Below are 23397 nucleotides of genomic sequence, written 5' to 3'. Positions count from 1 at the left end.
TTCGTTTTAATTTTTTACGAATAAGTAATGGAATTATAAAGTTATTTTTTTTAAATAACAATAAAAGTAATATAAAAGATTAAAGTTTAAAAAATTAAAACTTATTAACGTTAAAAATTATCGTAATTTTAATAATAAATCGAATTTTTTTTTCTAGTTTAATTAGGTTTTTTTATATTGTTTTTTATGGGTTTATAGTTTTTATTTTATTAAAGTTTATAAGATTTTTTATATTTTATTTATAAATTAATTTTATAACGTTTTACGATAAAAATTCTTTCGTATACTATTAATCGTAAATAATTAAAAAACTTTTCTAATAAATTAAATATTTTAATATTATTTTATTTTTTTATTTATTAACTTATTATTATAATAGTTTTTTTATTTTATATAATTATTATTTATTTATATTTTTTTTAATAATAATATAATTAAACGTAAAAATACGACGTTTATAAAGATTTTAATCTTACGGGATTTTATATAATTAAAATATATTTACGATTTTATAAATTTTTTAATTGTTAAGAATGTTTAACTCGTATATTATATTTCCGATTTTTTTCGTAATTATTAAAAGTTTAATTTTCTAAATTTTAAATTTTCTATTTTTAACGTTTAATAATTAATATTTTTTATATAATTATAAATATACCGTTTTATTAATTTTAAAATTTATATCTTTATATTTTTTATTATATTAAACTTTCGCGTTTATAATTATATAATTAATTATTTTTTTTACTTTTTTTTAATATTATTTCTTAATTATTTCGTAATTAAAAGCATTAACTAAGATTTTTAATAAATTAAAGGTTATTTTTAATTTAAAACTTAAAACGATTTCATTTAATAACTTTTCGAAAATAAACAAATAAACATTATTAATATTATATTATAAAATTAAAATAATATTAATTTATAAAATGTTTATTATTATAACATAATATTATAATATAAACTTAATTTCTTAATTTTTTCTTTTTAATTAATTATTTATTTAAGGATAATATATAATATTCATTATAAATTTAGTTTTTATTTTCGTGAAAAAAAATTATTATATATTTAATATAAATTTCGAATTATAATTAAATATTACTTTTATTAATATTCTTTAATTATATAATTATAATGTTTTTAATAATTATAATATTTAATTTTTAATTTTATATATAATATTTTTTAATATTAAAATAACTTTTTTATTAAATTTACATATAATAATAAATAAAAAATTAAAATATTTATATTTTTTTATAAATTAAAATAAAAAAACTACTTTTACTTTTAATAAATTAATAATAAAATTTTAAACGATTATATAATATAATATTATTAAGGAATTTATAAAGATTAATTAACTTTTTATTCTAAATTTATCCGTTTTATTCTTAATATAATTAAGATATTAAACGATATATTCTTAAATTTTTTCGACATGTTTTATAATTAAATATATTTTAATTTATAATATATACGTTTAAAATTAAAATAATGTTTTATATTATAAGTTAAAGTTAAAAGTTTTTAAATATAATTTAATAAAATTATAAAGCGTTTTTTACTATTTATTATAATATAATATATTAAATTATTTTTTAATTTATATCGGTATTATTAAGTTGTGTTTTTTTTGTTTCGTTTCGTTTTTATTAAAATTTTTTTTATTTTTTTTAATTTTCGGTTATATTTATATTTAGTTATAATTTAGTTACGAAATTTTATTAATATTTTAATTTTTAACATAAAATATATTATTTCGTTATTATTTATTATAATATTATTTATAACGTTTTCAAGTATTAATTTATTTTTTTATGTTTTTTTTTTAACGTTTAAAATATTATAAATTATAAATAATTTTAATAAAACATTTAATATTAAATTAAATTTATTAATAATATAATATATTCTTAAATTAAATTAAAATAAAAAAGTTAAAGTAATAATTAATTTCGGATTTATTTTATTTATATCGGTTATTTTTAAAGATATTTAATTTATTATCCTTTATATTAATTTATAATTAATAATCATTTTAATAATCTTCGTATAAAATTATAAATAAATACGATTTAAACGATATAATTAAATTAAATATATTATTTCTAATTTCGTAATATTATATTAAAATTTTACGCGTGTTAAGATTTTTAAAAAATAAATTACTAATTTTACTTTATTAACTTTTATTAATTAACCGTTTTATTTTTTATTTAAATAAAATATTATAACTTTAAATTTTATTTATTTTAAAGCGTTAATGTTTAAAAAAACTTGTCGATTATATTTTTAATAATTTAAATTTATTAAATTATAAAATTATATTTATAAAATTAAGAATAATTTTTTTTTTAATTTCATTAGTTCGAATTTTATTTTTGTAATGTATCCTTTTCGTTTTTTTAAAAATAATAGTAATTCTTAGTTTTTTTATCTTTTATTTAATAATGTAGTTTTTTTATTTTAAAACGGCTTTATTTTTTATTAATAATAAAAGATATATTTTCGTAAGAAATTTATAAATTCAATATAAATTTCGAATTTTAATAAAATAATTAACATTTTTAGTTTTTAAATTATTAAAATACGATTTTTTATAACGTTTAATTTTAAATTATTTATTATAAATCTTAATAATATAATTATTAAATATTTTATAAATATTTTTTTAAAGTTAAAAGTTAAATCGACATTTTCGTAACGACGAAAAAGTTTTATTAAATGTTATTAATATTATTCTTTTATATTTAAAAAAATAATAATATCGTTTATATAAACTTTAATAAACTTTTTTAATAATTTTAACAAGTAATTTATATATTATTATTCATAAATAAAAAAGTTTTTAAAATTTATTAAAACGATATTTAAAATTTTAAAACTTTAAAGTAAAATTATTATTATTTTATCGCAATTTTTTATAACAATTAAAAATTAATAATAAAATGTTATTCCATTTATTATAATAAAATATCATTTTTTTTATATTTTTTAAATAATTTTATTTTATAACGATAAAAAATATATATTTAATAAAACACATTTATTTAAAACTTTTAAATTAATAATTATACATTTTTTCTTTTTACCGTTAATTAATTTTTAAACTATAAAATATAAATAACCGAATAATATTACTTTTTTTTATTAATTTATTTTATTTTTAAAATGCATGGCATTAAATGTTTAATCGAGAAATTTTTTATTTTTAACTTTTAAAAGATAAATATATTTTATTTTTAACTTCTTTTTTTAATTATTAATTATATTTATTAATATTTTATCTTTTTTAAATATTTATAATACTTTTTTATTTTCTTAATAATTATATTTATCGATTATTTTCGTAAATTTATTTATAAATTAAAAGTTAATAACGTAATAATAAATTTCATTTTTCGTTATAATTTTAAAGGTATTTATAAACGTTAAAACTTTTAAAAATAAAATATTAAATTTTAAAAAACTTTCCTTTTTTTAAAAAAAATTTCATATAACTTTTAATCTTACTTTTTTTAACTTTAATATAATATTAATATTTTCATTTATAAAAAATTTAATAACGAAAATATATTAATCGTTATAATTTAATGTTATATCTAAATTATAAAAATTAAAAATTATAGTTTATATTACGTTTATTTTTTTTTATATTATATTATAAAATATTTCGTCCTTAATTTTAATTATTATTTTAAAATACATATTTTTTAAAATAATTATTTCATTATTAAAATCATTTAAAATAATAATACCTTTTATTAAAAAATAATTATAAATATTATTATAAACATTAAAATATTTTAAAGTAAATAAAAAATTTCTTCTTTTTAATAAATTAAAATATTTTATTAAAATTAATATTATTATATATTTAAGTATTATTATTTTTTTTAAGATTTTTACTTTTTTTTAAATAAAAATATTTTTCTTAATTATGATAAAAATTATTACTTTTAAACACGATTTTAAAAATATATTCAATTTAAAATAATTTAAAATTACACTATATTTATATAAGAAATTATTTCCCATGATGAAATATATAATAAAACCGGTTTTATAAATTTAAATTTTAATTTAAATGCGAATTAAACATTTCCGTTTCATTTTTATTTTTTTTAATATATTAATATAAAATCGAGTTTTTTAATAAAGTTTAATATTATTTAAGTTAATTCTTTAAATATAAAATAATTTTTTAAAAATAAAAATCTCGTAATTTTAAATAAATTACTTTAACTATTATTTATTTATTATTTTTCTATTTACTTTTAAATTAATATATATTTAAAATTTTATTCCTTAACCATTAATAATTTTAATAAATATATTAATATATTTTTTAATATTAAATATAAATATAATTAAAAAATGCGTTTTAAAAATATTATAACTTTATATTTTACTTACATTTAATTTTTTTCTAAATATATAAAATATATTTTTAATATTAATTAATATTTTAAACTTAAGTTTTTTATTAGATTTAATTTTATACCATTCTTTTTTTCTTTTTTATAAAATTATAAAATAAATATTTAATACGTTTTCAATTATAAGTAAAAAGTATAATTTTACATAAAAAAATACTAGTTTTATATTTAAATTATTATTATTTATTATATTTAAGTTTTTATTTTTTATATTAAAATTAAAAAAGGGTAATATATAATTATAAACTTTTTATTTAAACGCTTTTTTAACTTTTTTAATTATCCACTTTATAAACATAATTAAATAAATACATTTATTTATTAATATATATTTAAAATAATTCGATTTTATATTAAAGTTTTTTCCGCATTTTAAATATTTAAACTTTTATTTATTATTTATTTTAAAGATCGTAAAATAATTATATTCGTTTAATTCATTATTAATCTTTTTAATATTTAAATAATCTTTAATTTTTTTTATTAAAAAATATCTTTTTTTTTAAAAATTAACTTTATATATAATAAAATTTATATTATTAATTATATAAAAAACTTTATCCTTTATAAAATATATACCGTTTTTTTATTTTCCTTTTTTTACTTAACGTTTTTAATAATAAAATAATTCGTGGTAATTATTATTATATTAATTTTTATTATAACGTGGGCGTTTATATTTTTAATAATTTCCATAAAGCAAACAATTATAAAAGTAATTATAATTATAAGTTATTTTATAATTACTTAGTTATTAAGTTTTATAACGATTTTTAAACGATTATTTATATTTTTAATATTCATATAATTAATAAAAATCAATTCGTTATTAATAAACATTTATAAAATTATTAAACTCGGTTAAAAAATTATTATTCTTTTAATTAATTATATAAATAATATTAATTAAAACTTTAAAAACGATAAGTTTATTAAATGAGATATTTTTAAAAAGTTTTACTTAAGTTTTAATAACATTTTCAATTAGTTTTAAAGGAATAAAAATAACTTTAAATATAAATAATTACATTTTTTAAACTTTTTTTTTTTATTTAAATATTTTAAATAAATATTTAAAAATATAAATCTTATTAATTACGATACGATTATTTTTAAATTAACGTTTAAAATATTTTAAATCGTTATTATTTAATATTTTAATTTTATAAAGTTTACGGTTTTATATATACAAAAGAGTTTTATAACTTAAATCTTAATATTAATACTTTATAAATAATTATCTCGGGTATATTTTACGTTTTAAATCTTAAATATTACCTCGTATATAAATATTTTATAATTTTTTTAAAATTTTTAAAAAGTTTAATTATTATTAAATAAATAATTAATTTTTTCATTAATTATTAAAATACTTATTTATTATTATTAAATAAATTCTTAAAATATTTACGAGAATTTTTTATAAATTATTTTAGTTTATTTTAAATTAATTTTTACGATATTTATTATTTTAATAAATAAATTTACGTTTTTTTAAAAAGTATTTTTTTTTATAATTACGATATTAAAAAATTTTATAATAATCGATTTTATATTTAAGTAAAAATATTCGATATTTTTAATTAATTAATTTTTTATATTTAAAATTTAATCTTTTAATATTACGCGTTTATTTAAGATTTTAAAGAAATTTAAACCTTCGATTATTTCGTTAATAATTCCTTTTATTATTCCATTATTCGTTTATATATTTATTACTATTATTATAATAATTATTATTTTATTAATTTATTATTATATGATTTTATTTAATATTATTTTTAAAGGTTAAGGAGGATTTTATTATTAATTTTTTTAATTATTTATATTAATTATTTTATTATTTATATTATTAATAACGGTTTTAATATTATTTAATATTTTAAAAATAAGTTTTATAATTAAGGTAAGAATTTATTACGAAAATAAAATTACTAAATAAAATTTTAAAAATATTAAAATAATAAAAATCTTAAAAAAACTTAACTTTAAATATTTAAAAATATTTTTTTTAATTTAAAGATTAAATATTAATTTAATACTTAATATAAAAATAAGCGATAACGATAATTTCGTTTATGAGATTTATAGGATTAATATTAGTGTAATATTAAATATATAAATTAGTAATAACGATAAAAAAATATTATTAAATTTTATTTTTTTAATGCGCGGTGGAAAAATAATTTTTAATTTATTTAAATGTAATGGTGAAAAAATTAATGAAAAAGTAAGATTTAATGGTTTAAGGTTTTAAGGTTTTAAGTTTTAAAATAATAAATTTTTAAAAAAAAGAAAATCCGTAAAAATTCTTAAAGGGTTATAAGTTTTTATAATAAGACGTGGTTGTATTAATTATTATTAAATATTTAAGTTTATTAAATTTATTTTAAATTTTATTAAATAAAATGTTTAAAAAGTAAGAATTAACTTTTTTACGTTATGTAAATTTAATTATAAAGAAAATGCGTTTAAAAGAAAAATAATTTTTAATTTAAACTTTGTTTTTTTAGAAATGGTTTATAAAGGATTTGGCAGGGTTTTTTTTACGAGGTGGTTATACGCGTACGAAGTATTAATAATAAATTTTATAATAAAACGAAAAACGCGGTTAAAACATTTTTTAAATTTATATGTATTAATTATTTATTTCGCGTTATATTTAAATAAATGCAAGGTAAATTAATATATTCTTTTTATAAAATTTAAAGTTTTATTAAGTTTTCGTATATAATTAATTTTAAAATGAATTTATAAAATAATATAATTTTTTAATTTTTAAATATGTTTAAATTATTAATGTTATAAAATAACTAAAAAATTTACCACTATAATAAAGTTTTTTTCTTTAAAATTCATAAAAAATTTAAATAAATGGAAAAAATAATTATACTAAATAAAATAAACGGGAGAAAAATTAAATTAAAAGAATAAATGGGAAAAAAAATTAAAACAACAAAGTTTTTAATTTATTATATTATATTATATAAAAAATAAAAAAAAAGGTCATTACTAAATTTAACAGTAAAAAATTATATTAAGCGCGTGGCGGACCACATAAATAAATGTAAAACTACTAAATTGTAAAATTATTTATATAAGAAAATAAATAATAATTATTAAATAAGAAAAGAATTTAAAATAAAATAAAATATAAAAGAAAATCTTTTATATTAAGTTTTAAATTATATATAAAATATTCTTTCCTTTTATATCATTCATTATATTTTATTAATAAAAATTATATTATGCGTTAAAAATTTCGAAAATTAATTAACCGTTTAAGTTTATTTTTAAATCGAGTAAAAATTTAAATTACTTTTAATTATTTTTTCGATAATAAACTTTTTTTTTTTATATTATAATAATATTAAATTATTAATTAAATTTTTAAAAATAAAAAATTATAAAAATTACGAAAAACGTATTATACGTATTATATAAAATATACGAAAAAGTTTTTTAATTTAAAATAATATTAAAAAATATATATTTATTAAATTTATTTTTTTATAACGATTTTATAAAATTTATTTTTATAATAAAATTATTAAATTTTTATAAAAGTTTATATTTAATTAAAAAACGAAAATAATAAATTAATTAATAAACGAAAATTATTATAAAAAAACTTTTTTAAAATATATCGTTATTAAATTTATTAAATTTATTTTTTAAGTTTAAAGTAATAAATTTTTTTAAAAAATAAATAAATTAATAAGTTTATATAAAAATATAAAAACGTTTTAACGATAATAAAAAAATTAATAAAAATTTAATATTTTTATAAATTTAAAAAAAAAATAATTTAAAATTTTTATTTTTTTTTAATTAACGTACGAAAATAATTTAATATTATACTTTTAAATAAATATAATATAAATAAAATAAAATTATAAAAAAAAAATTTATTAAAAAAAATGTTAAAAGTTAATTAAAAATATCGCATTTAAATAATTAAATTAATAACGATAATATAAATAACGATAATTAAATATATTTTTAAAAAAAAATATAAAAAAACTTTTATTATATTATTTAACGGGAAAAAAATTTAAACTTAATAATTTAAATAATACGTTATTAAATAAAAATATATAATTATTTTTTTTAATTAAATAAATAAAATAATAATAAATTATTAAATAATTTAAATATTTTTATTAAAAATAAAATTATAATATTAAAATTAATATAAATTATTAATTTTAAATAATTATTTTATTTACGTATTATTTAAATTTATATAATTAATATATATAAATAAAATTATTTTTTTATTTTTTTTAATTTACATTAATAATAAAATATAATTTTTAAATGTAAATGTGTTTTTTTTTTTAAAAAATATATTTTCGAAAAAAAATAAAATTTTAAATATCGTATATTATAATAACGTTAATTTATAAGTAATATATGTTTTAAATATATATAAAAATAAATAAAAAAGCTTTTTTAACGTATAACGTTTTATTTAAATAATAAAAATTAAGTTTATTATTTTTAAATTTTATTAAAATTTTTAAAAAAAAAAAAATTATATAAATAATAACGATAATTAATCTTTAAAACCTTTTTTTATAAACCATTAAAAAATATTTTCGTCATTTTTAAAAAATTAAGGAATTTATTAAATTAATTATATAAAATTAAGAAAAATTAAAACGTTATATTTCGTAATATATATAATTTAATTAATAAAACGGAAAAAGTTTTTATTTTTCGTTACGTTAATATTATAAACTTTAACATCGTTATAATAAATTTATAAATTTAATTAAATTTTTATACTTTTAATATACGTTAAAACGTTTAATTTAATTTTAATAAAATTTTTTTTAATTTTTTAAAAATTAAAAACATTTAATTAAAACGAAAAAAAAATTACCCGATAAATTTATATTAAATAAATTAATTAACGATTATATTATAATTAAAACAAATAAAAAAAATTAAATAATATATAAATAATTTTATTAAATTTTTTACATATATTATATTAACGTAATTAATAAGTAAATAATAAAAATAATATTTAATAATAATAATTTAAATTTTTATTTAATTTAAAAATAAACTTAAATAATTAATACTTAAATTTTTAACATTATTATAAAATATTATTATAAAGTAATTTCATATAAAATAATAAAAAGTTAAAGTTAAAAATATTAATGGTATTTTTTAAATATATAAAAAATAACGATATTAATTCGATTCGAATAAGCGTTTTCGAAGAAATATAATTAAATATCGTGTTCGAATTTATATAAATTCGAATTAATAATTATAAGTTTTTATAAAAAAACGAGAAGTTTTAACTTATTATACGTATTAAACCGTTTTATTATAATGTTTTTTTTTTAATATTAAAAATTTTAAAAATGTAAATTTTAAATATAAATTATATATAATATATTTAAAAAACCATTTATACGGTATATTTATTATAATTTACTTATAAAATATAAAAAATTAAATAAATTTTTACTTTAACGGTAAAATAATAATAATAATAAGTATATATAATAAAAAGTATTTTTAACCGACTTGAAAATTCCATGGAATATAATTTATTTTTATACTATTTACCTGCGTTTTCATACCTCGTACTTAATATTTACGTCAACCTTATTCTAAGGTAGGTACTAGGCACGTTAGCAGTGGCCTAAGTGAATAAGGTATCATCACAAACCACCTTATCTTCTCAGGGTGGCCGTAACCACATAAACAAGCCATACTCCTTATCAATGCCAGGTATATCAGAACCGGGTAATTGCCAACAGGACCAGACACCAACTAATTAGATCAGGCCTTGTATGGTCAGCCCCCTGGAAACCCCCAAGGAAAAAGGCAAGAGGGAAGGAAAACTTATATGCTTAACAAGGTCCCTAGGCAGAGGACAATACCGGAATCTTGGTACGCTGAAGGACCAGTAGTTAGTGTTCCGACAGGGCCCTTGATGATTGTATTGTGTCACGAGGCGGAAATAAAAGGCACAGGAACACAAACGCTGCTGCGCGAAGAGCTCTAGCCTACCATTGTTGAGGTAGAACGGTATACATGTAGATAAAGGTTTGTTGTCTACTCTGCTTTCAAAAGTAGCAACTAACATCCCTACTCATAGCAACCCCCCCTTGCAGACCAGACTTCTGACGCCTTGTTATAAATAACTAAGATATATAATAACACAGGCACCTCGTAGCGAAGTATAGGGATAGAAGCGTGACCAAGATAACGCCTGATACTAGGGTATGAGAGGGAGGGGCTATGCGCCAGTCACTGTTAAAATCTAACTATTGCTATTCCACGAACTTATAACGAGCCTATAATCAGTTAATTACTGCTATCACTCACTCTATAGCACAGTTTCCAACTAGGGGCCTCTCTCTGGATACCTAATCTCCTAACTATCGACGGCGAAGCCTTCTATGCGTGGGTACGCGTTTGCCTCGCAGTAACGCTATAGGGCTTGTATCATGACTGTGATAACCTATAAGCGATCTTAGGTAGACACATTAGTTTCTACCACTGCAGCAGGGATACATAAAGGTCTTTTCTTATACGCATACAGCATCATTTCAACGGCAAGCGGGGTCTAGAGCTGTTCGCGTGACGATATCATTGTTATTATACCTTTTAGATGCACCTCGTGATGAATAATAAATTATAATGTATCTACTGCGAGGCAGAACTAAGGGGTACATGAATAACGAGATACGCGAGAAGCTCCGAGTTCCTCATTTTTGAATATACCATGCAATGTACCAAGCATAAAAAGCAGGGACTTTTATTCATTCCCTTCGATCATTGCCGCTGATAATATTTCACAGGTGAAACCTAAGCCATGCTATGCATTCGGCCACTACCTAGGTCAGTCTTCTCGCAAATCAAGCTTGTCGAGGCTTGTTGATAGGCGCGAGGTGCATAAATATCACCAGGGCAAGAATGAATACCTTATATTTCATGGTGACTTACTTAATGAGTTTAGGCCTTAGACGTATTAGAGTTCACCGGCTCGTCTATGATTATACTGTCTTCACCCCAAATGGCTTACTGCAACTAACTTGGGATAATAGTAGAAATAGTAATGCAATACAACGTTTATCCAGGTTTAAGCATACCCTATGTCGGTTTATGGTAAGCTAGGGTCATGCTTTTCTACCACCGTATTCCCAAACTATTTTTTCTTTACCTGGCTGAGGTGGATTAATAAGAGGGCGCTGTGCTAGATATATTTATAGGCGAACCGAAATCAACATTTCTGCCCCCATTCGCATCTTAAAGACTATGCTAATTTTGGTAACTAGGTACCTATTCTGAAGTGGAGAACGAATAGGCAGAGGGTGGTTGAACCGGGTCAGCTCTAGGCTCCCTGGATATCCCATCTTTCAATTGGATGGGATAACTATAAGGTATGAATGGTTCGAGACAACGACACAAGTCTGTAGCCCAAGCGTGAAGTCGTATCTCCTCCACATGAGAATAACCACATACTTTTAATAGTAACTAGGTATTATATTTTCTAAAGTTTGTGTAATGTTTAAGTTGCCATATCTAGCGTCGAATACAGGCGATGTGATCTAATATCGTAATATTGGTATTGTATTAAATGATGGAGTCACTATCAAAGCAGAGAGAAAAGTACCTAGTGAAAGAAGACTGGTAGGTATTACCTATCTGTGGATATGCCAAAAATTTTGAAACCTCTCTAGTTCAATATAAATAGAATGTTATTATTAATTCAGATTGACTTTATCAACATGAGGTATGTATGGATAACAAATCTTAGTTGCACATGTACATAAATGCTCTGTGAACATCCAATGAACGCACAGATCTATGTCACAATCAGCAACGAACGAATCACGTGCCTTGGAGACGTTACCAAGGATACGCTAAGCCCTAGAATGAAGAAGTTGTGTGACAGGGATTACGTATTTTGTGTACCGGTGTTGCTCCGTCAACAAAAGAAGATCAAATTAAGCACAGGTCGGAATTCAATTTCTCAATTCCCAATTTTTGCATCGACTCGCAACCACCTGCATTTCAACTAAGTACATATTTGAACTGCACTACCCACCACCTTCCAATCCTTTTACATGGTCGTATGGTCGACTAATTCATTTGACCACCATTATCCGTTAGGTTAATTCTTTGAAACATTTCATGGCTTTACCACTCACCCCCTCCAGTAACGCGACACTTAATCTTACAACACCAACGCCAACGCCATCAAAGAGTCGCCACTTAGATAAATACGAAGTCCAATCGCATCCAACGAATATGACTAGTGAACATGTCACCAATGACGGTGATGCCGCGAGCACCCAGATGAACTCTCCGACCGATGATAATAAAGATAATACCGGTCATAATCAGGAAAACGTCTCACCATCCAAGTCGCGTCATTCCAGAATACTATCTGGTACCGAACTCACACCTCTCAAGATCCTAATCACCAAAGATGGCAAGAGTGATGCTGAGCCTCGATCTTATCTGAATAAGCCATCGCCTATTAAGAGTCCACGAAAGATATCACCGGAGAAGCGTTTTCCCGTCAAAATCAGCAGCAGTCCATCACCATCTCCCGAAATCCAGACACCTCCAGTGCAAGAGCAAGATATGTCCATTGAAGAGGTACTTCTTCAAAATGAAGGGTTGGCGCACGCTATCAAAATTTTCGAGGATGAAGACACAATACTGGAAACTGCAGAGGATGATGAGGGTGATATCACGACCATGTCCGCTAGTGACCAGCCAGTTGAAGATGAGCCTGCAGGCCCCGATGATACCATGATTAGTACCTTTAGCAACTTTTCTGCCGTACCGAACTTGACCATGTTCGCACGCATTGGACACAGTCCTACCAAATTTGCTAACGTGGACACCACTCCCGTCGCAGTACCAACACGCCGGGAAACATCGCCTTTAAGAACCCCTAGGCCTCCCGTTATGCACGAATCTGGCAACACGACCAATCTACTGGTGGACTTCACAGAGCAGATCAATGGATTGTCTTCTGGATATGTCCGGCAGACACCTAGCAGAAATCAACCGACCGGTAGAACTCCGAGAAATTTAGTCACCGCGACCCCCCAACGACAACAATCCAACTTGCTCGACTTCGATATCCCCCCCCTCCCTACGCCTCGCAGCATACCTACTATAACGCCAAGAGAGCTCGAGTCACTCAAGTCAGGCTTCCTCTCGGAGATCAGTGGTCTCAAAGCTTCGCTTAGCGGCAAGGAGGCCGAGGTCTCCTCGCTCAAGACGGCAGTAGGCGATGCCGAAAAGCGAGTGGGCGAATGCCTGGAGGAGCTCCGTGAGATACGAATCATCAAAGAGACCTTGACGGAGGACAGGGACAATTGGGAGAAGCGCGGCCGGGAAATGGAAGCTGTGCTCCGCAAGGTCAAGGAAGAAATCGTTACGAGCCATCGAGAGCGCGAAGAGCTCGAATCAAAGTTGGAGGAGAGCGAGAAGCGTCGCGAAGCGGCCGAGATCATGGCACAAGAGGCCGAGAGTAAGATGGCGGGCATGCGCGCCGGTAAGGCTACTTCGGAATCTGGGACCGAGCCGGGAGGCAACAGGTCGCCCGACAAGACTAAGAATGTCGGATCTCGCGAAGTCGAAATTGCGGTGGAGCGAGTCGCTCGCGAATTACATGCACTCTACAAGAGCAAGCATGAGACTAAAGTTACAGCGCTAAAGAAGAGCTACGAGAACCGTTGGGAGAAAAGGGTTCGCGAGCTCGAGATCAAGTTGGAGGATCTGGCGGATGAGAACGAGAAACTAAAGCTTGGACGCGATGCTACGATGACAAAGGTCGACCCCAACCAGAGCATCATAGACGAAGAGCGCAAGGCTCAAGCTGTCAAGGACTCGGCACAAATCAAGGAGCTGAATGCAGAGATTGAGAAGCTCGAGGCCGTCGTTAATAGTGTTAAGTCGGACAACCGCGAGCTCCGTCAACTCCTCGAGAGGGAGCGCGTCGAGAAGGGGGAGTTAGTCATGCTAGCCGAAGAAATGATGTCTATACAGAGCCTTGCCACTCAGGTGGAAGAGAGGCCACCTCCTCCAGCCCGACCGTCCATTCCTAAGGCCCATCCGGCTCCCGGCCCCGATAATTTCCGGAGCAGCGTTGGTGGTCGAGTCTCGGGTCTGAGGGCCCCCGGCTCGGTGAAAAAGCCGACAGAAAGTAGGATCGGTGGGATCAGCGGGATCGCTCACGAACGAAGCAAGAATGGTGGATCTCACGGTGGTATCCCGCGCCCTGGTAGTGGCATGGGTATGCGGAGTGGCATCATGAGCTCCATCGAGAAGATGGGTAATTACCGAGGCCGGGCCGAGTAGGTCTAGATGACCTTAAGGGATCCAGAACTAATGACTTGGGGTTTACGACGAGCCACGATTGGGGCGTTATGAGTTCTGATGCGGATACGATGCCAGGTTACTGTAATGATTAGTTATTCCCGCCCGGAGTTTAGGTCGTGACGAGTCTTTTCTGAATTGCAAGACCGCTTGAGTTGTCTCTCGAGCCTGACCACGCTGGCATTCTTGCAGATGCGTCGTTAATTCCATTCTCTGTATATTTTATAATACTAAGGTTAGGAATTTATTTCCGGCTGTGATTTCAAGCACTGTACCATACTCTACCGACATGAAACGTCTCAATGTTTCACTTTCCGTATATTATTACCGTGTATTACCCGTTATCATCGATTGGATATTGGTACAATAGGTCATATCTACCTCAACTACTCGATGATTGAGCTCATCGGGAATTTGTAGCTTCGGCGATAACAACACACTTGCATTTTGGATGGGATATAAATATCATGCTCTCATCAATTTTAGTGCTTGTAGAACTATACAATACGTCGAATATTACTTCCAAGTTGTTTCTCAGGAAATACCTTACCTCCTTGCCGTGGATGTTTCTCTTAACCAAGCAGCCGAGGGAGTTCTCGCCCATTCGTCTAATTATTCTCGAGCTAGTATTTGAATTGATACGACAGTTAGATGTACTTTACCTATACTTTTTTCCCTTCTGTTTTTTTTTTCAAGAAAAAAAATACTTTTTTTATTATTTAACCTTGGTTATAGTATCATTAATGGACTAGTTCTCCTAAGCACATTCAAGCGAATAATGGACATTGACCGATAAATATAATTATGACATTATATCTTATGCTGGATAGGGCCAAGAATGTAAACATTAATACTATCCTGTGGTTTATTATTATTTATCCGTTTATTTTTAGTAAATTTTTCTTATCTGGTAGCGTCGCGGTTGTGTCGTGATCATGATCTAACCAAGAATAACCTCACGAATTCATTTTATATATTTTTCTCTCATATACAGATGACATCTTGAGTAATATATAGATACGTATGTACGTTGTTAAGCTTACCAGCTCACTGTTTGACCGTTGCAATATATACCTAGGAGGTAGGTAATCTTACATGGCATTGCGGTGTTTGCTGCCTTGGCACTGTTAAGCCATGTGGTCCGAATGGGGCAGGTTGATGTGTATTTAATAAAAATGAAGTTTTCTTAATCAGTTAACAAATAGTCCCTTGTTTGGTATAGTTCGAATGGTAGTAAGAAATCCTATGGGGGTTTTCAGCGCAAAAGAAGAGGGTAATATTAATGGTGTATGAGAAGTCAGCCACAAGTGAGTTGACTTAAGGTATAGCTCTAGTCTATGATACGACAAGCTTCGACCTTCTAGTATTAAATATACGCCAATAATATACTAGCAATCGTCATTAATGCAAGTTAAGGCATATTAATGCAGCAAGAAATAATATTATGGAAGCTTTCATAACCGCCCAGGCTGCCAGGGCAGCATAAAATCTTGCATAAAAGACAAATACGCATAACTGTGCCACACATGAGCTGGAAATGAAATACGACGGTCTTTGGATAGGAGGTCGGATCCGCCGGACGACATGTTACCTGTTCGAGCCATTTCTCTTCCCCCCCTACATCTTGTTGCAGGTCTCATTCTATTTGGTTTTGGATGACAGGCGGGCAGGCCGCCGGTTCCATAATACTTCTTACCACCAAGTTCGACTACTGCTACCTCGTGGCAAAGGTAATGAGAGTAGCATCACAACAATACCGACAGCATGCTCAATGCGTATTATAGAGGACATATGTAAGATGGGACGGGAAAGTGACAACTACTACCCATCCTGACTGTGGAGCACGTGTGGATGATCCGTAGTTCAGTCAAGCTTCACCGATCATTATAGTGTAGATAGCACGGCTGCATGCTGACCTTTACAGGGTCTATCTGCATACCTCGAACAGGGGGGGCCTTTCACCGGCAATGCTACATCCCACCCCCAGTTAGCTTAGCTGGATTATAGCGTATCCATGGATGTAAAACATGCCAGAAGATGCGTACCAGGTAGGTACCTAGGTAGGTCCGGGTACGTAATGACGACCGACCCTACCTAGTAAGTTTACTTCGGCTTGTTACTCCCAATTACCTTTTTGGTCCTATGTCGGGTTGCACCCGCGCGCCTCGGTACCATTAAATTATCTGATTTTATGTGATTAAGAAGTCATTTATGTACTTATATAACATTCAAAAATACCTACTTAAGTACTTAGGACTTGGGTTTCTCGGTGGGTAAAAACTTAGGAAATACTTAAGTATATATAATATAATAGGTACCAACTTCAATGTACCGCCGTACTTGTCTTATAGCGCATTATACATTAAGAATATTTACGATAATATCCGGGGGGATGTTGATCATGCAAATAATCCTTCCGGGTACCCTAGTGAATATGTTTTGCTTTTGATTACTCCGTATTCCTATCTGAAATCGTTAACAAATCGTCGAGATCGGAAAAGCACAGACAACTTGGCTTTTGCTTTTTTACAGGGGGTGAGCGGCTAAAGAATAATGTACATATTAATAGGTAGAAGTAGGTTCGTGCTTCGTCGACTCGTCGACGATTCGGACACTTCCGAGAACTAACTGCGCCTTGGTGACACCGATGTCATGAAAGTAGCGCTGTATCTGATGATAGAGGACTTCGATGACCGTCTTGACTCTCGAGGCCTCTCCGTACGAACAATGGTATGAACATGGTACAAACATCAACATCAGGTGAGAAGTCGATCAGTATAAGTAGGTACTTAAGGTATGTACTGTATGCATGTGTATATCATATATGCATTTGATATTATTAAGCTATGGTTGTATGTGCATGAAAAAGAACATGTTCGTATCTTGATGTTACCTGGGTACCTATGTATGTATTTGGTAAATCCAGCCCTAATTATAATAATCTTTTCCGGTCCCCGGTAAATCAACCGTACCTGAACGTGGTGCTGTTATCCGAACAAAGTGATTCGGTTCTTCATCATGGGATTGGGACTGCTTGGAGTCTATCGAGACACCGATATCCGTTTGAACGACGATCTCGGCTAGTCCAAAGGCTTGGCCTTGCTGCGCGTCACCGTTCGTCCCTCTAGTGTTAGTAAGCGCTTCCGTGTCTGAATCGAGCACGTCCGACTCTTGGTTCCTACTTCGAAGGATGACATGGCCAGATCTGGTTGCTCCCTTGCTAGAGATGCCGTATTGTCTCGGACCGGCGCTGCCAGATGCGTATCCAGGCGCCGAGCTACCAAGTCCGAACCACTTGAAGACGACGGGTCGGATAGCCGGAAGATTCGCACATATGAACCCTATTTCAACCTCGACGGTACTCCAAAGACCTCCGGCGAGGTTGCTAAAAGTAAAGTCGGCTGGATCGATTTCGTAAACTCCAACAATGCGAAAGATGCTTGCAATGCATACGCTTAACCAATAAGTTTAGCCGGATAATAAGATCACAGTAGACACGGATTTGATCAAACTTACAAGGCACCGAGAAGGAATAGAAAGCTTAGCGACCATTTCTTGCTCCTGGAGGTGTGTAGACGCCAAACGACGGGCAATGGTAGGGTTAACACGGCAATATCACCGGCGACGTTAATGATGGCGGACGCCAAGTAGAATGCGTTCCGGTCGATGCAGTCTTCTAGGTTTCCCTCCCAGAAGCTCTTGATCGGAGTGCATTGAAAAACAAAGGTGAAGAAGTTGACTAGAAAGATCATAAGGGAAAATGTCCCAACTGCAATTGCCGATACGCGAAACGCTCTCGTGTGGAAGACTCTCCAGTAGAAAATGAGGATGCCGACCTTAACACTGAAGACTCCAATCGACCAGAATATCTCATAGAGATAGAGATTCTATTTTGCTCGAGCTGTCAGCTAAGGCCCATCACTAAGCGCGACCAGAGGTCGAGAACGAGCTGAGAAGCCTTCCCACCTTCATGAAACTTTGCACAGTCTGGTTGTCTAAATCCGCTTGGTGCTGGCCAGATCCGTACACGAGCCCGACGAAGTCATTCGTACTCATAGCTATACATATAAGCATAGGCAACGACATCCAATAATCATCCCACCAAAGATTTGCCGCCGACACTTTTCTCGCATATATTCGAAGGCCGAAGGAAATCACTGACAACGCAAGACATGTTACCACGATCCCGGTGGTAAGCCTCTGCGCGTATGTGTTGCTAACGGATGTCATGCTGTCTTTTCTGTCTTGTCCGTCTTTTGTGTATGTGTGTATGTGTGTATGTGTATGTGCGTGTAGGCCCTATGGCCTGGCGGTAGTTAGAATTCCTGATGTCTCGACTAAACCGGAGGCGATATTCAAGGATAGAATTCCACTTCGATAGAAGATTCGGATTTCAACACCTAGTATGATATAATCCGAATCGACGCGCGGCTGGTCTATGCTGGGGACGGTTTACAGTATCGGCCTGGTGGAGACGAAGCCGGTAAGGAGTGAAACACCATGTCCGCAATTGCGATTGAAAAATTTCAAGGGCGCCGGGCATAGAAATCATGCTTGCCACATTGGCAGATTGGCAGATTGGTTGACTGATGGTGGGCTTACCCTTGTGTCTAGAACTGCGAACGCAGAAGGGGGTGGACCACGGCCATTGGGACAACCATAAGATTACCTCCTATGGCAATCCTCTTCGTACGCATGGAAGATAATCCTAGGGTAGTGTTGAGCTCCTTCTCGATGCGTTACACTGCACCGTCGGATCGCTGCGGTCAAGTGGACGCTGTACGACACTGGCAGCCACTGACCAAACGAGAGCTGCAGTGCTTTTATTATGTACCATTGTTCTGTGCAGATCTCGAAAGACCTGAAAAAGGATCGTACATGCGTGATTATTCCTGTGTAGCACTACTATGTACAGAATTTTTCGATTACCTCAGAGGGAATCCTGGGCTTCGTGCTCACTTCGGGGAGAAAAAAAAGGCCATCCCAGACAATTCCATGCACTACAATTCGTCTCGAGCCTAGATATGACACACAGGAGGTGGCAGGTAGAAGCATTCCAAACGCAAGGAAAATAAACTACTACTTTAGAAGACACAGAATTGAAGAACTTATAAGAGCGATTATACTCCAAGGAGATGGAGATTTAAGAATCTTACAGTCGATCAGCCGAGGTATCAGGCAGTCAATGGTACCTATAGTGAGAGGGATATGGAGAGCTTGGACACACATACTAGGTAGGTAGGTATGTATTGGCGGGCTGGGCACGGGCTCTAATAGATATCATAGCCGTCGAAGTACGGACTCTGTACATACACTACAATACATCGGTGGCAACGGGAAGAACCCCATGCTAGGACATGATATGCAGCGGGATGGATTTTGGAGGGGCTGAGCGTTGTTGATCTCCGTGCCCAGGTATTCCCCGAACAAATCTCCACAAGGAGACCAGGGGGGCTTTCCCTCTTTCCCTCCTTGCCTCTTAAGTCATAGCCTTTACGGCTCCTCCCTTGGGAAATGTGGGCTCCCGTAGCGTGAGGTATTCATGGATGCTGTATTGTATCTCATTAAGCTACTAGCCTGCTAGCTAACGGCAGTCGAGGACCCTCTAATTAAGAACTAGTATAACGCTCGTAGTATAGACTAGCAGACTAGGTACGATTACCTTCCTATTACTTTCCTGTCTGGGTACATGGTTATGAAGTCAGATTCAAGTAGGTGATGATTACGCCAAGTCGCAGTTTACATAGGATATTACCTACATTATTATCATATACCATGCACCTAGTGAGATATAAGTACCTAGGTACTGGAATGATTAATAGCTGATAATTAATAATTAATAGGATTCAGGATTCTCACCTAAGCTTTCATCATTTTCACAATTCCTTCCCCGCCTTAGATAGGTATGCTCTGCTAGATTCATGGCGCCAATAAAGTGGTCATATAGGACATAGGTATTACTACGGCACAGGAAATTCATACGCTGAATCGCAGGGGTGTTTGGCCGTATGTGGAAATCAGATTCGTGTGGGGGGTTGGGGGAAAGATCCTTCCGGGCATCCTTCCCCTGCAACGACATCGCGGAGCGAACGAAGACCGTCGAAGAGATTCTGGAGACGCAATGCGTGACATGCCAAGAATCACTACAAGGCAAGGCAGGGGAGAAGGATACCTAAGTGCTAAGGAAGCATGGGATCCGGGGAGTCAACCTTAAATGAAGAGCCTGATATTGTTATCCCACATCCCTTCTTGAACGCACAGAAACAAAGTGCTTACCATAACTTTACACCCTGTTAACCTCCCTATACAGGCATCCAGCTCTCTCATAGACCATTAGATCCCTATGACCCCTTTTCAACCATATTTTCTCAGAGATGTTATTGAGGGAGTCCATATTTATCTCTATAGACCACAATGTGCAGAATAACCAAATTTTCTTGTGCGTGTCCAATTATGAGAGACTGGTATTTTACACCCGGCTAGAGAGGTACGTTCGTTTGTTAAAGAAAAGACAGGGGAAGTGCCAATTTTTTTGACTCGTATCTAAAACCTGATATTGAAACCAGGCGGCTTGCGTAACTGGGTAGGTAGGTAGGATTTGCTCCTATGAAAGACTCGCTTGAACCCTGGAAGACATGGGAGGCAGGTAGCAGCTGGAAGAGCCAACTCCCAGGTCTAGACTCTTTCCCAGTCGAACAGAGCTGAGTTTATTATAACTCCTATCGAATAACTTGTTGAAAACGGCTGTTCTCATATCATATATCTAGGTATCGGCTGATGTCAGATATATCTTCAATTCAATGATAAGCCAGTGATGCTACCCTTCTCAAACTCACCTACCTCCATCTCTCCTATTACCTGCATCGTTTCTATCTCCTTGAGCAACCTGTTCCCAATATCCCTTTCCACCACACTAGGTGTGAATACCAGCAGTTGACCAGTAGTGCTCGATATTGGTCCGCACAAAAGCTGCAGACGCATAACTCTCCTTCGTTGCATTAGTACCCTAGATATTCTCTCGATGTCTATCACGATGTCGATCTCAGACGCTAAGGCAACCGATTTAGAGAAGCAGGCGACCATCTCGCCCCGCGACCAGGCCAGTATGCCTTATGTGCCTCGAGCCTTTGCCAACCCGGCGCCTCTGGGGTTGTTGTCTTTCGCTACAAGTATCTTCATGATATCTCTCCTCGGGCTCGAACCACGTGGTGTGAAAGTACCTAATATTATCCTCCCTAACATGGTATTCTTTGGTGGGGCCGCTCAGTTCATTGCTGGGGTCATGGAGTTCGTCGCTGGAAATACTGTATGTTCTCGAGTCCTTAACGCTCTCCGGTATAAATTGTCTGACATTAGGCTCATCTTCTCTTTGCCAGTTGGGAGCTACCTTGTTTACGTCTTATGCTGCCTTCAACCTTGCCTATGCCCTAATCTTCCTCCCCGGAAGCGGTATTATGGCGGCGTACTCCGATCCCACCACAGGCAAACTCTTAGCCGAATTTGACCAGGCGATAGCGATGTTTGTCTGGGCTTGGTTTATCATTAGTATGATCTTTACCGTGGCAACAGTTCGAAGTTCCTGGACATTATTTGGGGCTCTCATCTTCGTCGACTTGACACTAATCCTCTTGGCTGCTGGGCATATGCTAGACCAAGAAGAGTGTCTCAAGGCTGCCAGCGCGACCGGTTTTGTCACGGCGGCTTTGGCTTGTAAGTTCTACATCTCATCGCACCTCACTTCCCCTCTGGCCCGCGAAGAGAACGAATCGTGTTAACCCGAGAGCAGATTGGGCAGGTACTGCAGGCTTATGGGGAGAAGGTATAACTCCTTTCAATCTTCCAGTCGGGTCATTGAAGAGGGAGTAGCGCCAGAAATTAAAAAGCTCAATATTTTGCTACTAAAGGGGGGAAAGGGGGGAAAGGGGGGGAGAAGGGGGGAAGGAGGAGGGCACGGAGTATTTCCGTGATAGAACTTGTAATAAGGGGGCTCATGTTAATAGTTGCGGTATATTTAAAAAATACAAGTGTTATCACAAAAACCCTCGAAATCTCATGATTGCGTATGGATACCTATTAGGTGCCTGTGTATTTACCTACCTACTACGTACCTAGGTAGGATGATGAATACTATACTCGAGACATCTCATGGCTCCACCGTCGTGGCCTGATCTGTTATTGGTACTTAGGCCGGAACTGCTAATTACCTAACCTTGAGTTTTATACCATCTAGATATCTCCCCAAAATACCTTCTGAATTAACAACTTCGCTATTGTAGAGAGCACTGGCGAGATACTAGACAGAGGGTATCTACCTACATAGGTAGTGACAGGCGCTTGTGCGAGGAAGCAACCTTGGAAGACCATGCAGTTGTTTAGGTACAATACGTACCTAGTAGCTAACGACAACCCAACAGCTACCTAGTATTTTCAACGGCGGGAGAAAGTTGTATTTGAATTGCGACTACCTATTTTATTATGTAGTTCTTATGCTAAATATTTACCTAAGTAGTTGGTCCCATCTCTTCTATCTATGTATATACTGGATACTTAGTTATATGCAGTACCTACCTACAGTCTA

The 23397-nt window shown here is 30.2% G+C and overlaps 3 protein-coding genes across 3 annotated transcripts; 2 read left to right on the top strand and 1 right to left on the bottom strand.

Annotated features, from left to right (window-relative positions):
- Window positions 1–12458: 12458 nt before the first annotated feature.
- On the top strand, window positions 12459–15317 carry GGS22DRAFT_174351 (uncharacterized protein). Its single transcript, XM_047963073.1, has one exon. It carries the CDS (start codon window positions 12615–12617, stop codon window positions 14799–14801), a length of 2187 nt encoding a protein of 728 aa, XP_047814448.1. The 5' UTR covers window positions 12459–12614; the 3' UTR covers window positions 14802–15317.
- A 2330-nt stretch (window positions 15318–17647) lies between these two features.
- Window positions 17648–19388, bottom strand: GGS22DRAFT_174350 (uncharacterized protein). The gene is made up of 3 exons (XM_047963072.1): window positions 18786–19388; window positions 18336–18706; window positions 17648–18273 (listed from the first exon to the last, which is right to left on the bottom strand). The coding sequence occupies exons 1-3, from the start codon at window positions 19047–19049 to the stop codon at window positions 17748–17750; spliced, it is 1161 nt and encodes a 386-aa protein (XP_047814447.1). The 5' UTR covers window positions 19050–19388; the 3' UTR covers window positions 17648–17747.
- A 2022-nt stretch (window positions 19389–21410) lies between these two features.
- GGS22DRAFT_80970 (GPR1/FUN34/yaaH family-domain-containing protein) lies at window positions 21411–22727 on the top strand. The gene is made up of 3 exons (XM_047968155.1): window positions 21411–22125; window positions 22196–22529; window positions 22606–22727. Exons 1-3 carry the CDS (start codon window positions 21841–21843, stop codon window positions 22683–22685), a joined length of 699 nt encoding a protein of 232 aa, XP_047814446.1. The 5' UTR covers window positions 21411–21840; the 3' UTR covers window positions 22686–22727.
- Window positions 22728–23397: the final 670 nt, after the last annotated feature.

The sequence above is a fragment of the Annulohypoxylon maeteangense genome (assembly GCF_022496945.1).
Source record: "Annulohypoxylon maeteangense strain CBS 123835 unplaced genomic scaffold GGS22scaffold_24, whole genome shotgun sequence".
Taxonomy (NCBI): domain Eukaryota; kingdom Fungi; phylum Ascomycota; class Sordariomycetes; order Xylariales; family Hypoxylaceae; genus Annulohypoxylon; species Annulohypoxylon maeteangense.
The sequence above is the reverse complement of the archived record's forward strand: the minus strand, read 5'-3'. Positions and strand labels throughout refer to the sequence as shown.

Excerpts from the sequence above, each read along its gene's own strand:
- GGS22DRAFT_174351 (XM_047963073.1), top strand. The coding sequence starts at position 12,615 with ATGGCTTTACCACTCACCCCCTCCAGTAACGCGACACTTAATCTTACA.
- GGS22DRAFT_174350 (XM_047963072.1), bottom strand. The coding sequence starts at position 19,049 with ATGACATCCGTTAGCAACACATACGCGCAGAGGCTTACCACCGGGATC. Across the intron at positions 18,707-18,785 it reads CTGTGCAAAGTTTCATGAAG|AATCTCTATCTCTATGAGAT; the intron begins GTGGGAAGGCTT and ends CGAGCAAAATAG. Across the intron at positions 18,274-18,335 it reads CTATTCCTTCTCGGTGCCTT|CGTATGCATTGCAAGCATCT; the intron begins GTAAGTTTGATC and ends TTATTGGTTAAG.
- GGS22DRAFT_80970 (XM_047968155.1), top strand. The coding sequence starts at position 21,841 with ATGTCTATCACGATGTCGATCTCAGACGCTAAGGCAACCGATTTAGAG. Across the intron at positions 22,126-22,195 it reads AGTTCGTCGCTGGAAATACT|TTGGGAGCTACCTTGTTTAC; the intron begins GTATGTTCTCGA and ends TCTCTTTGCCAG. Across the intron at positions 22,530-22,605 it reads TGTCACGGCGGCTTTGGCTT|ATTGGGCAGGTACTGCAGGC; the intron begins GTAAGTTCTACA and ends ACCCGAGAGCAG.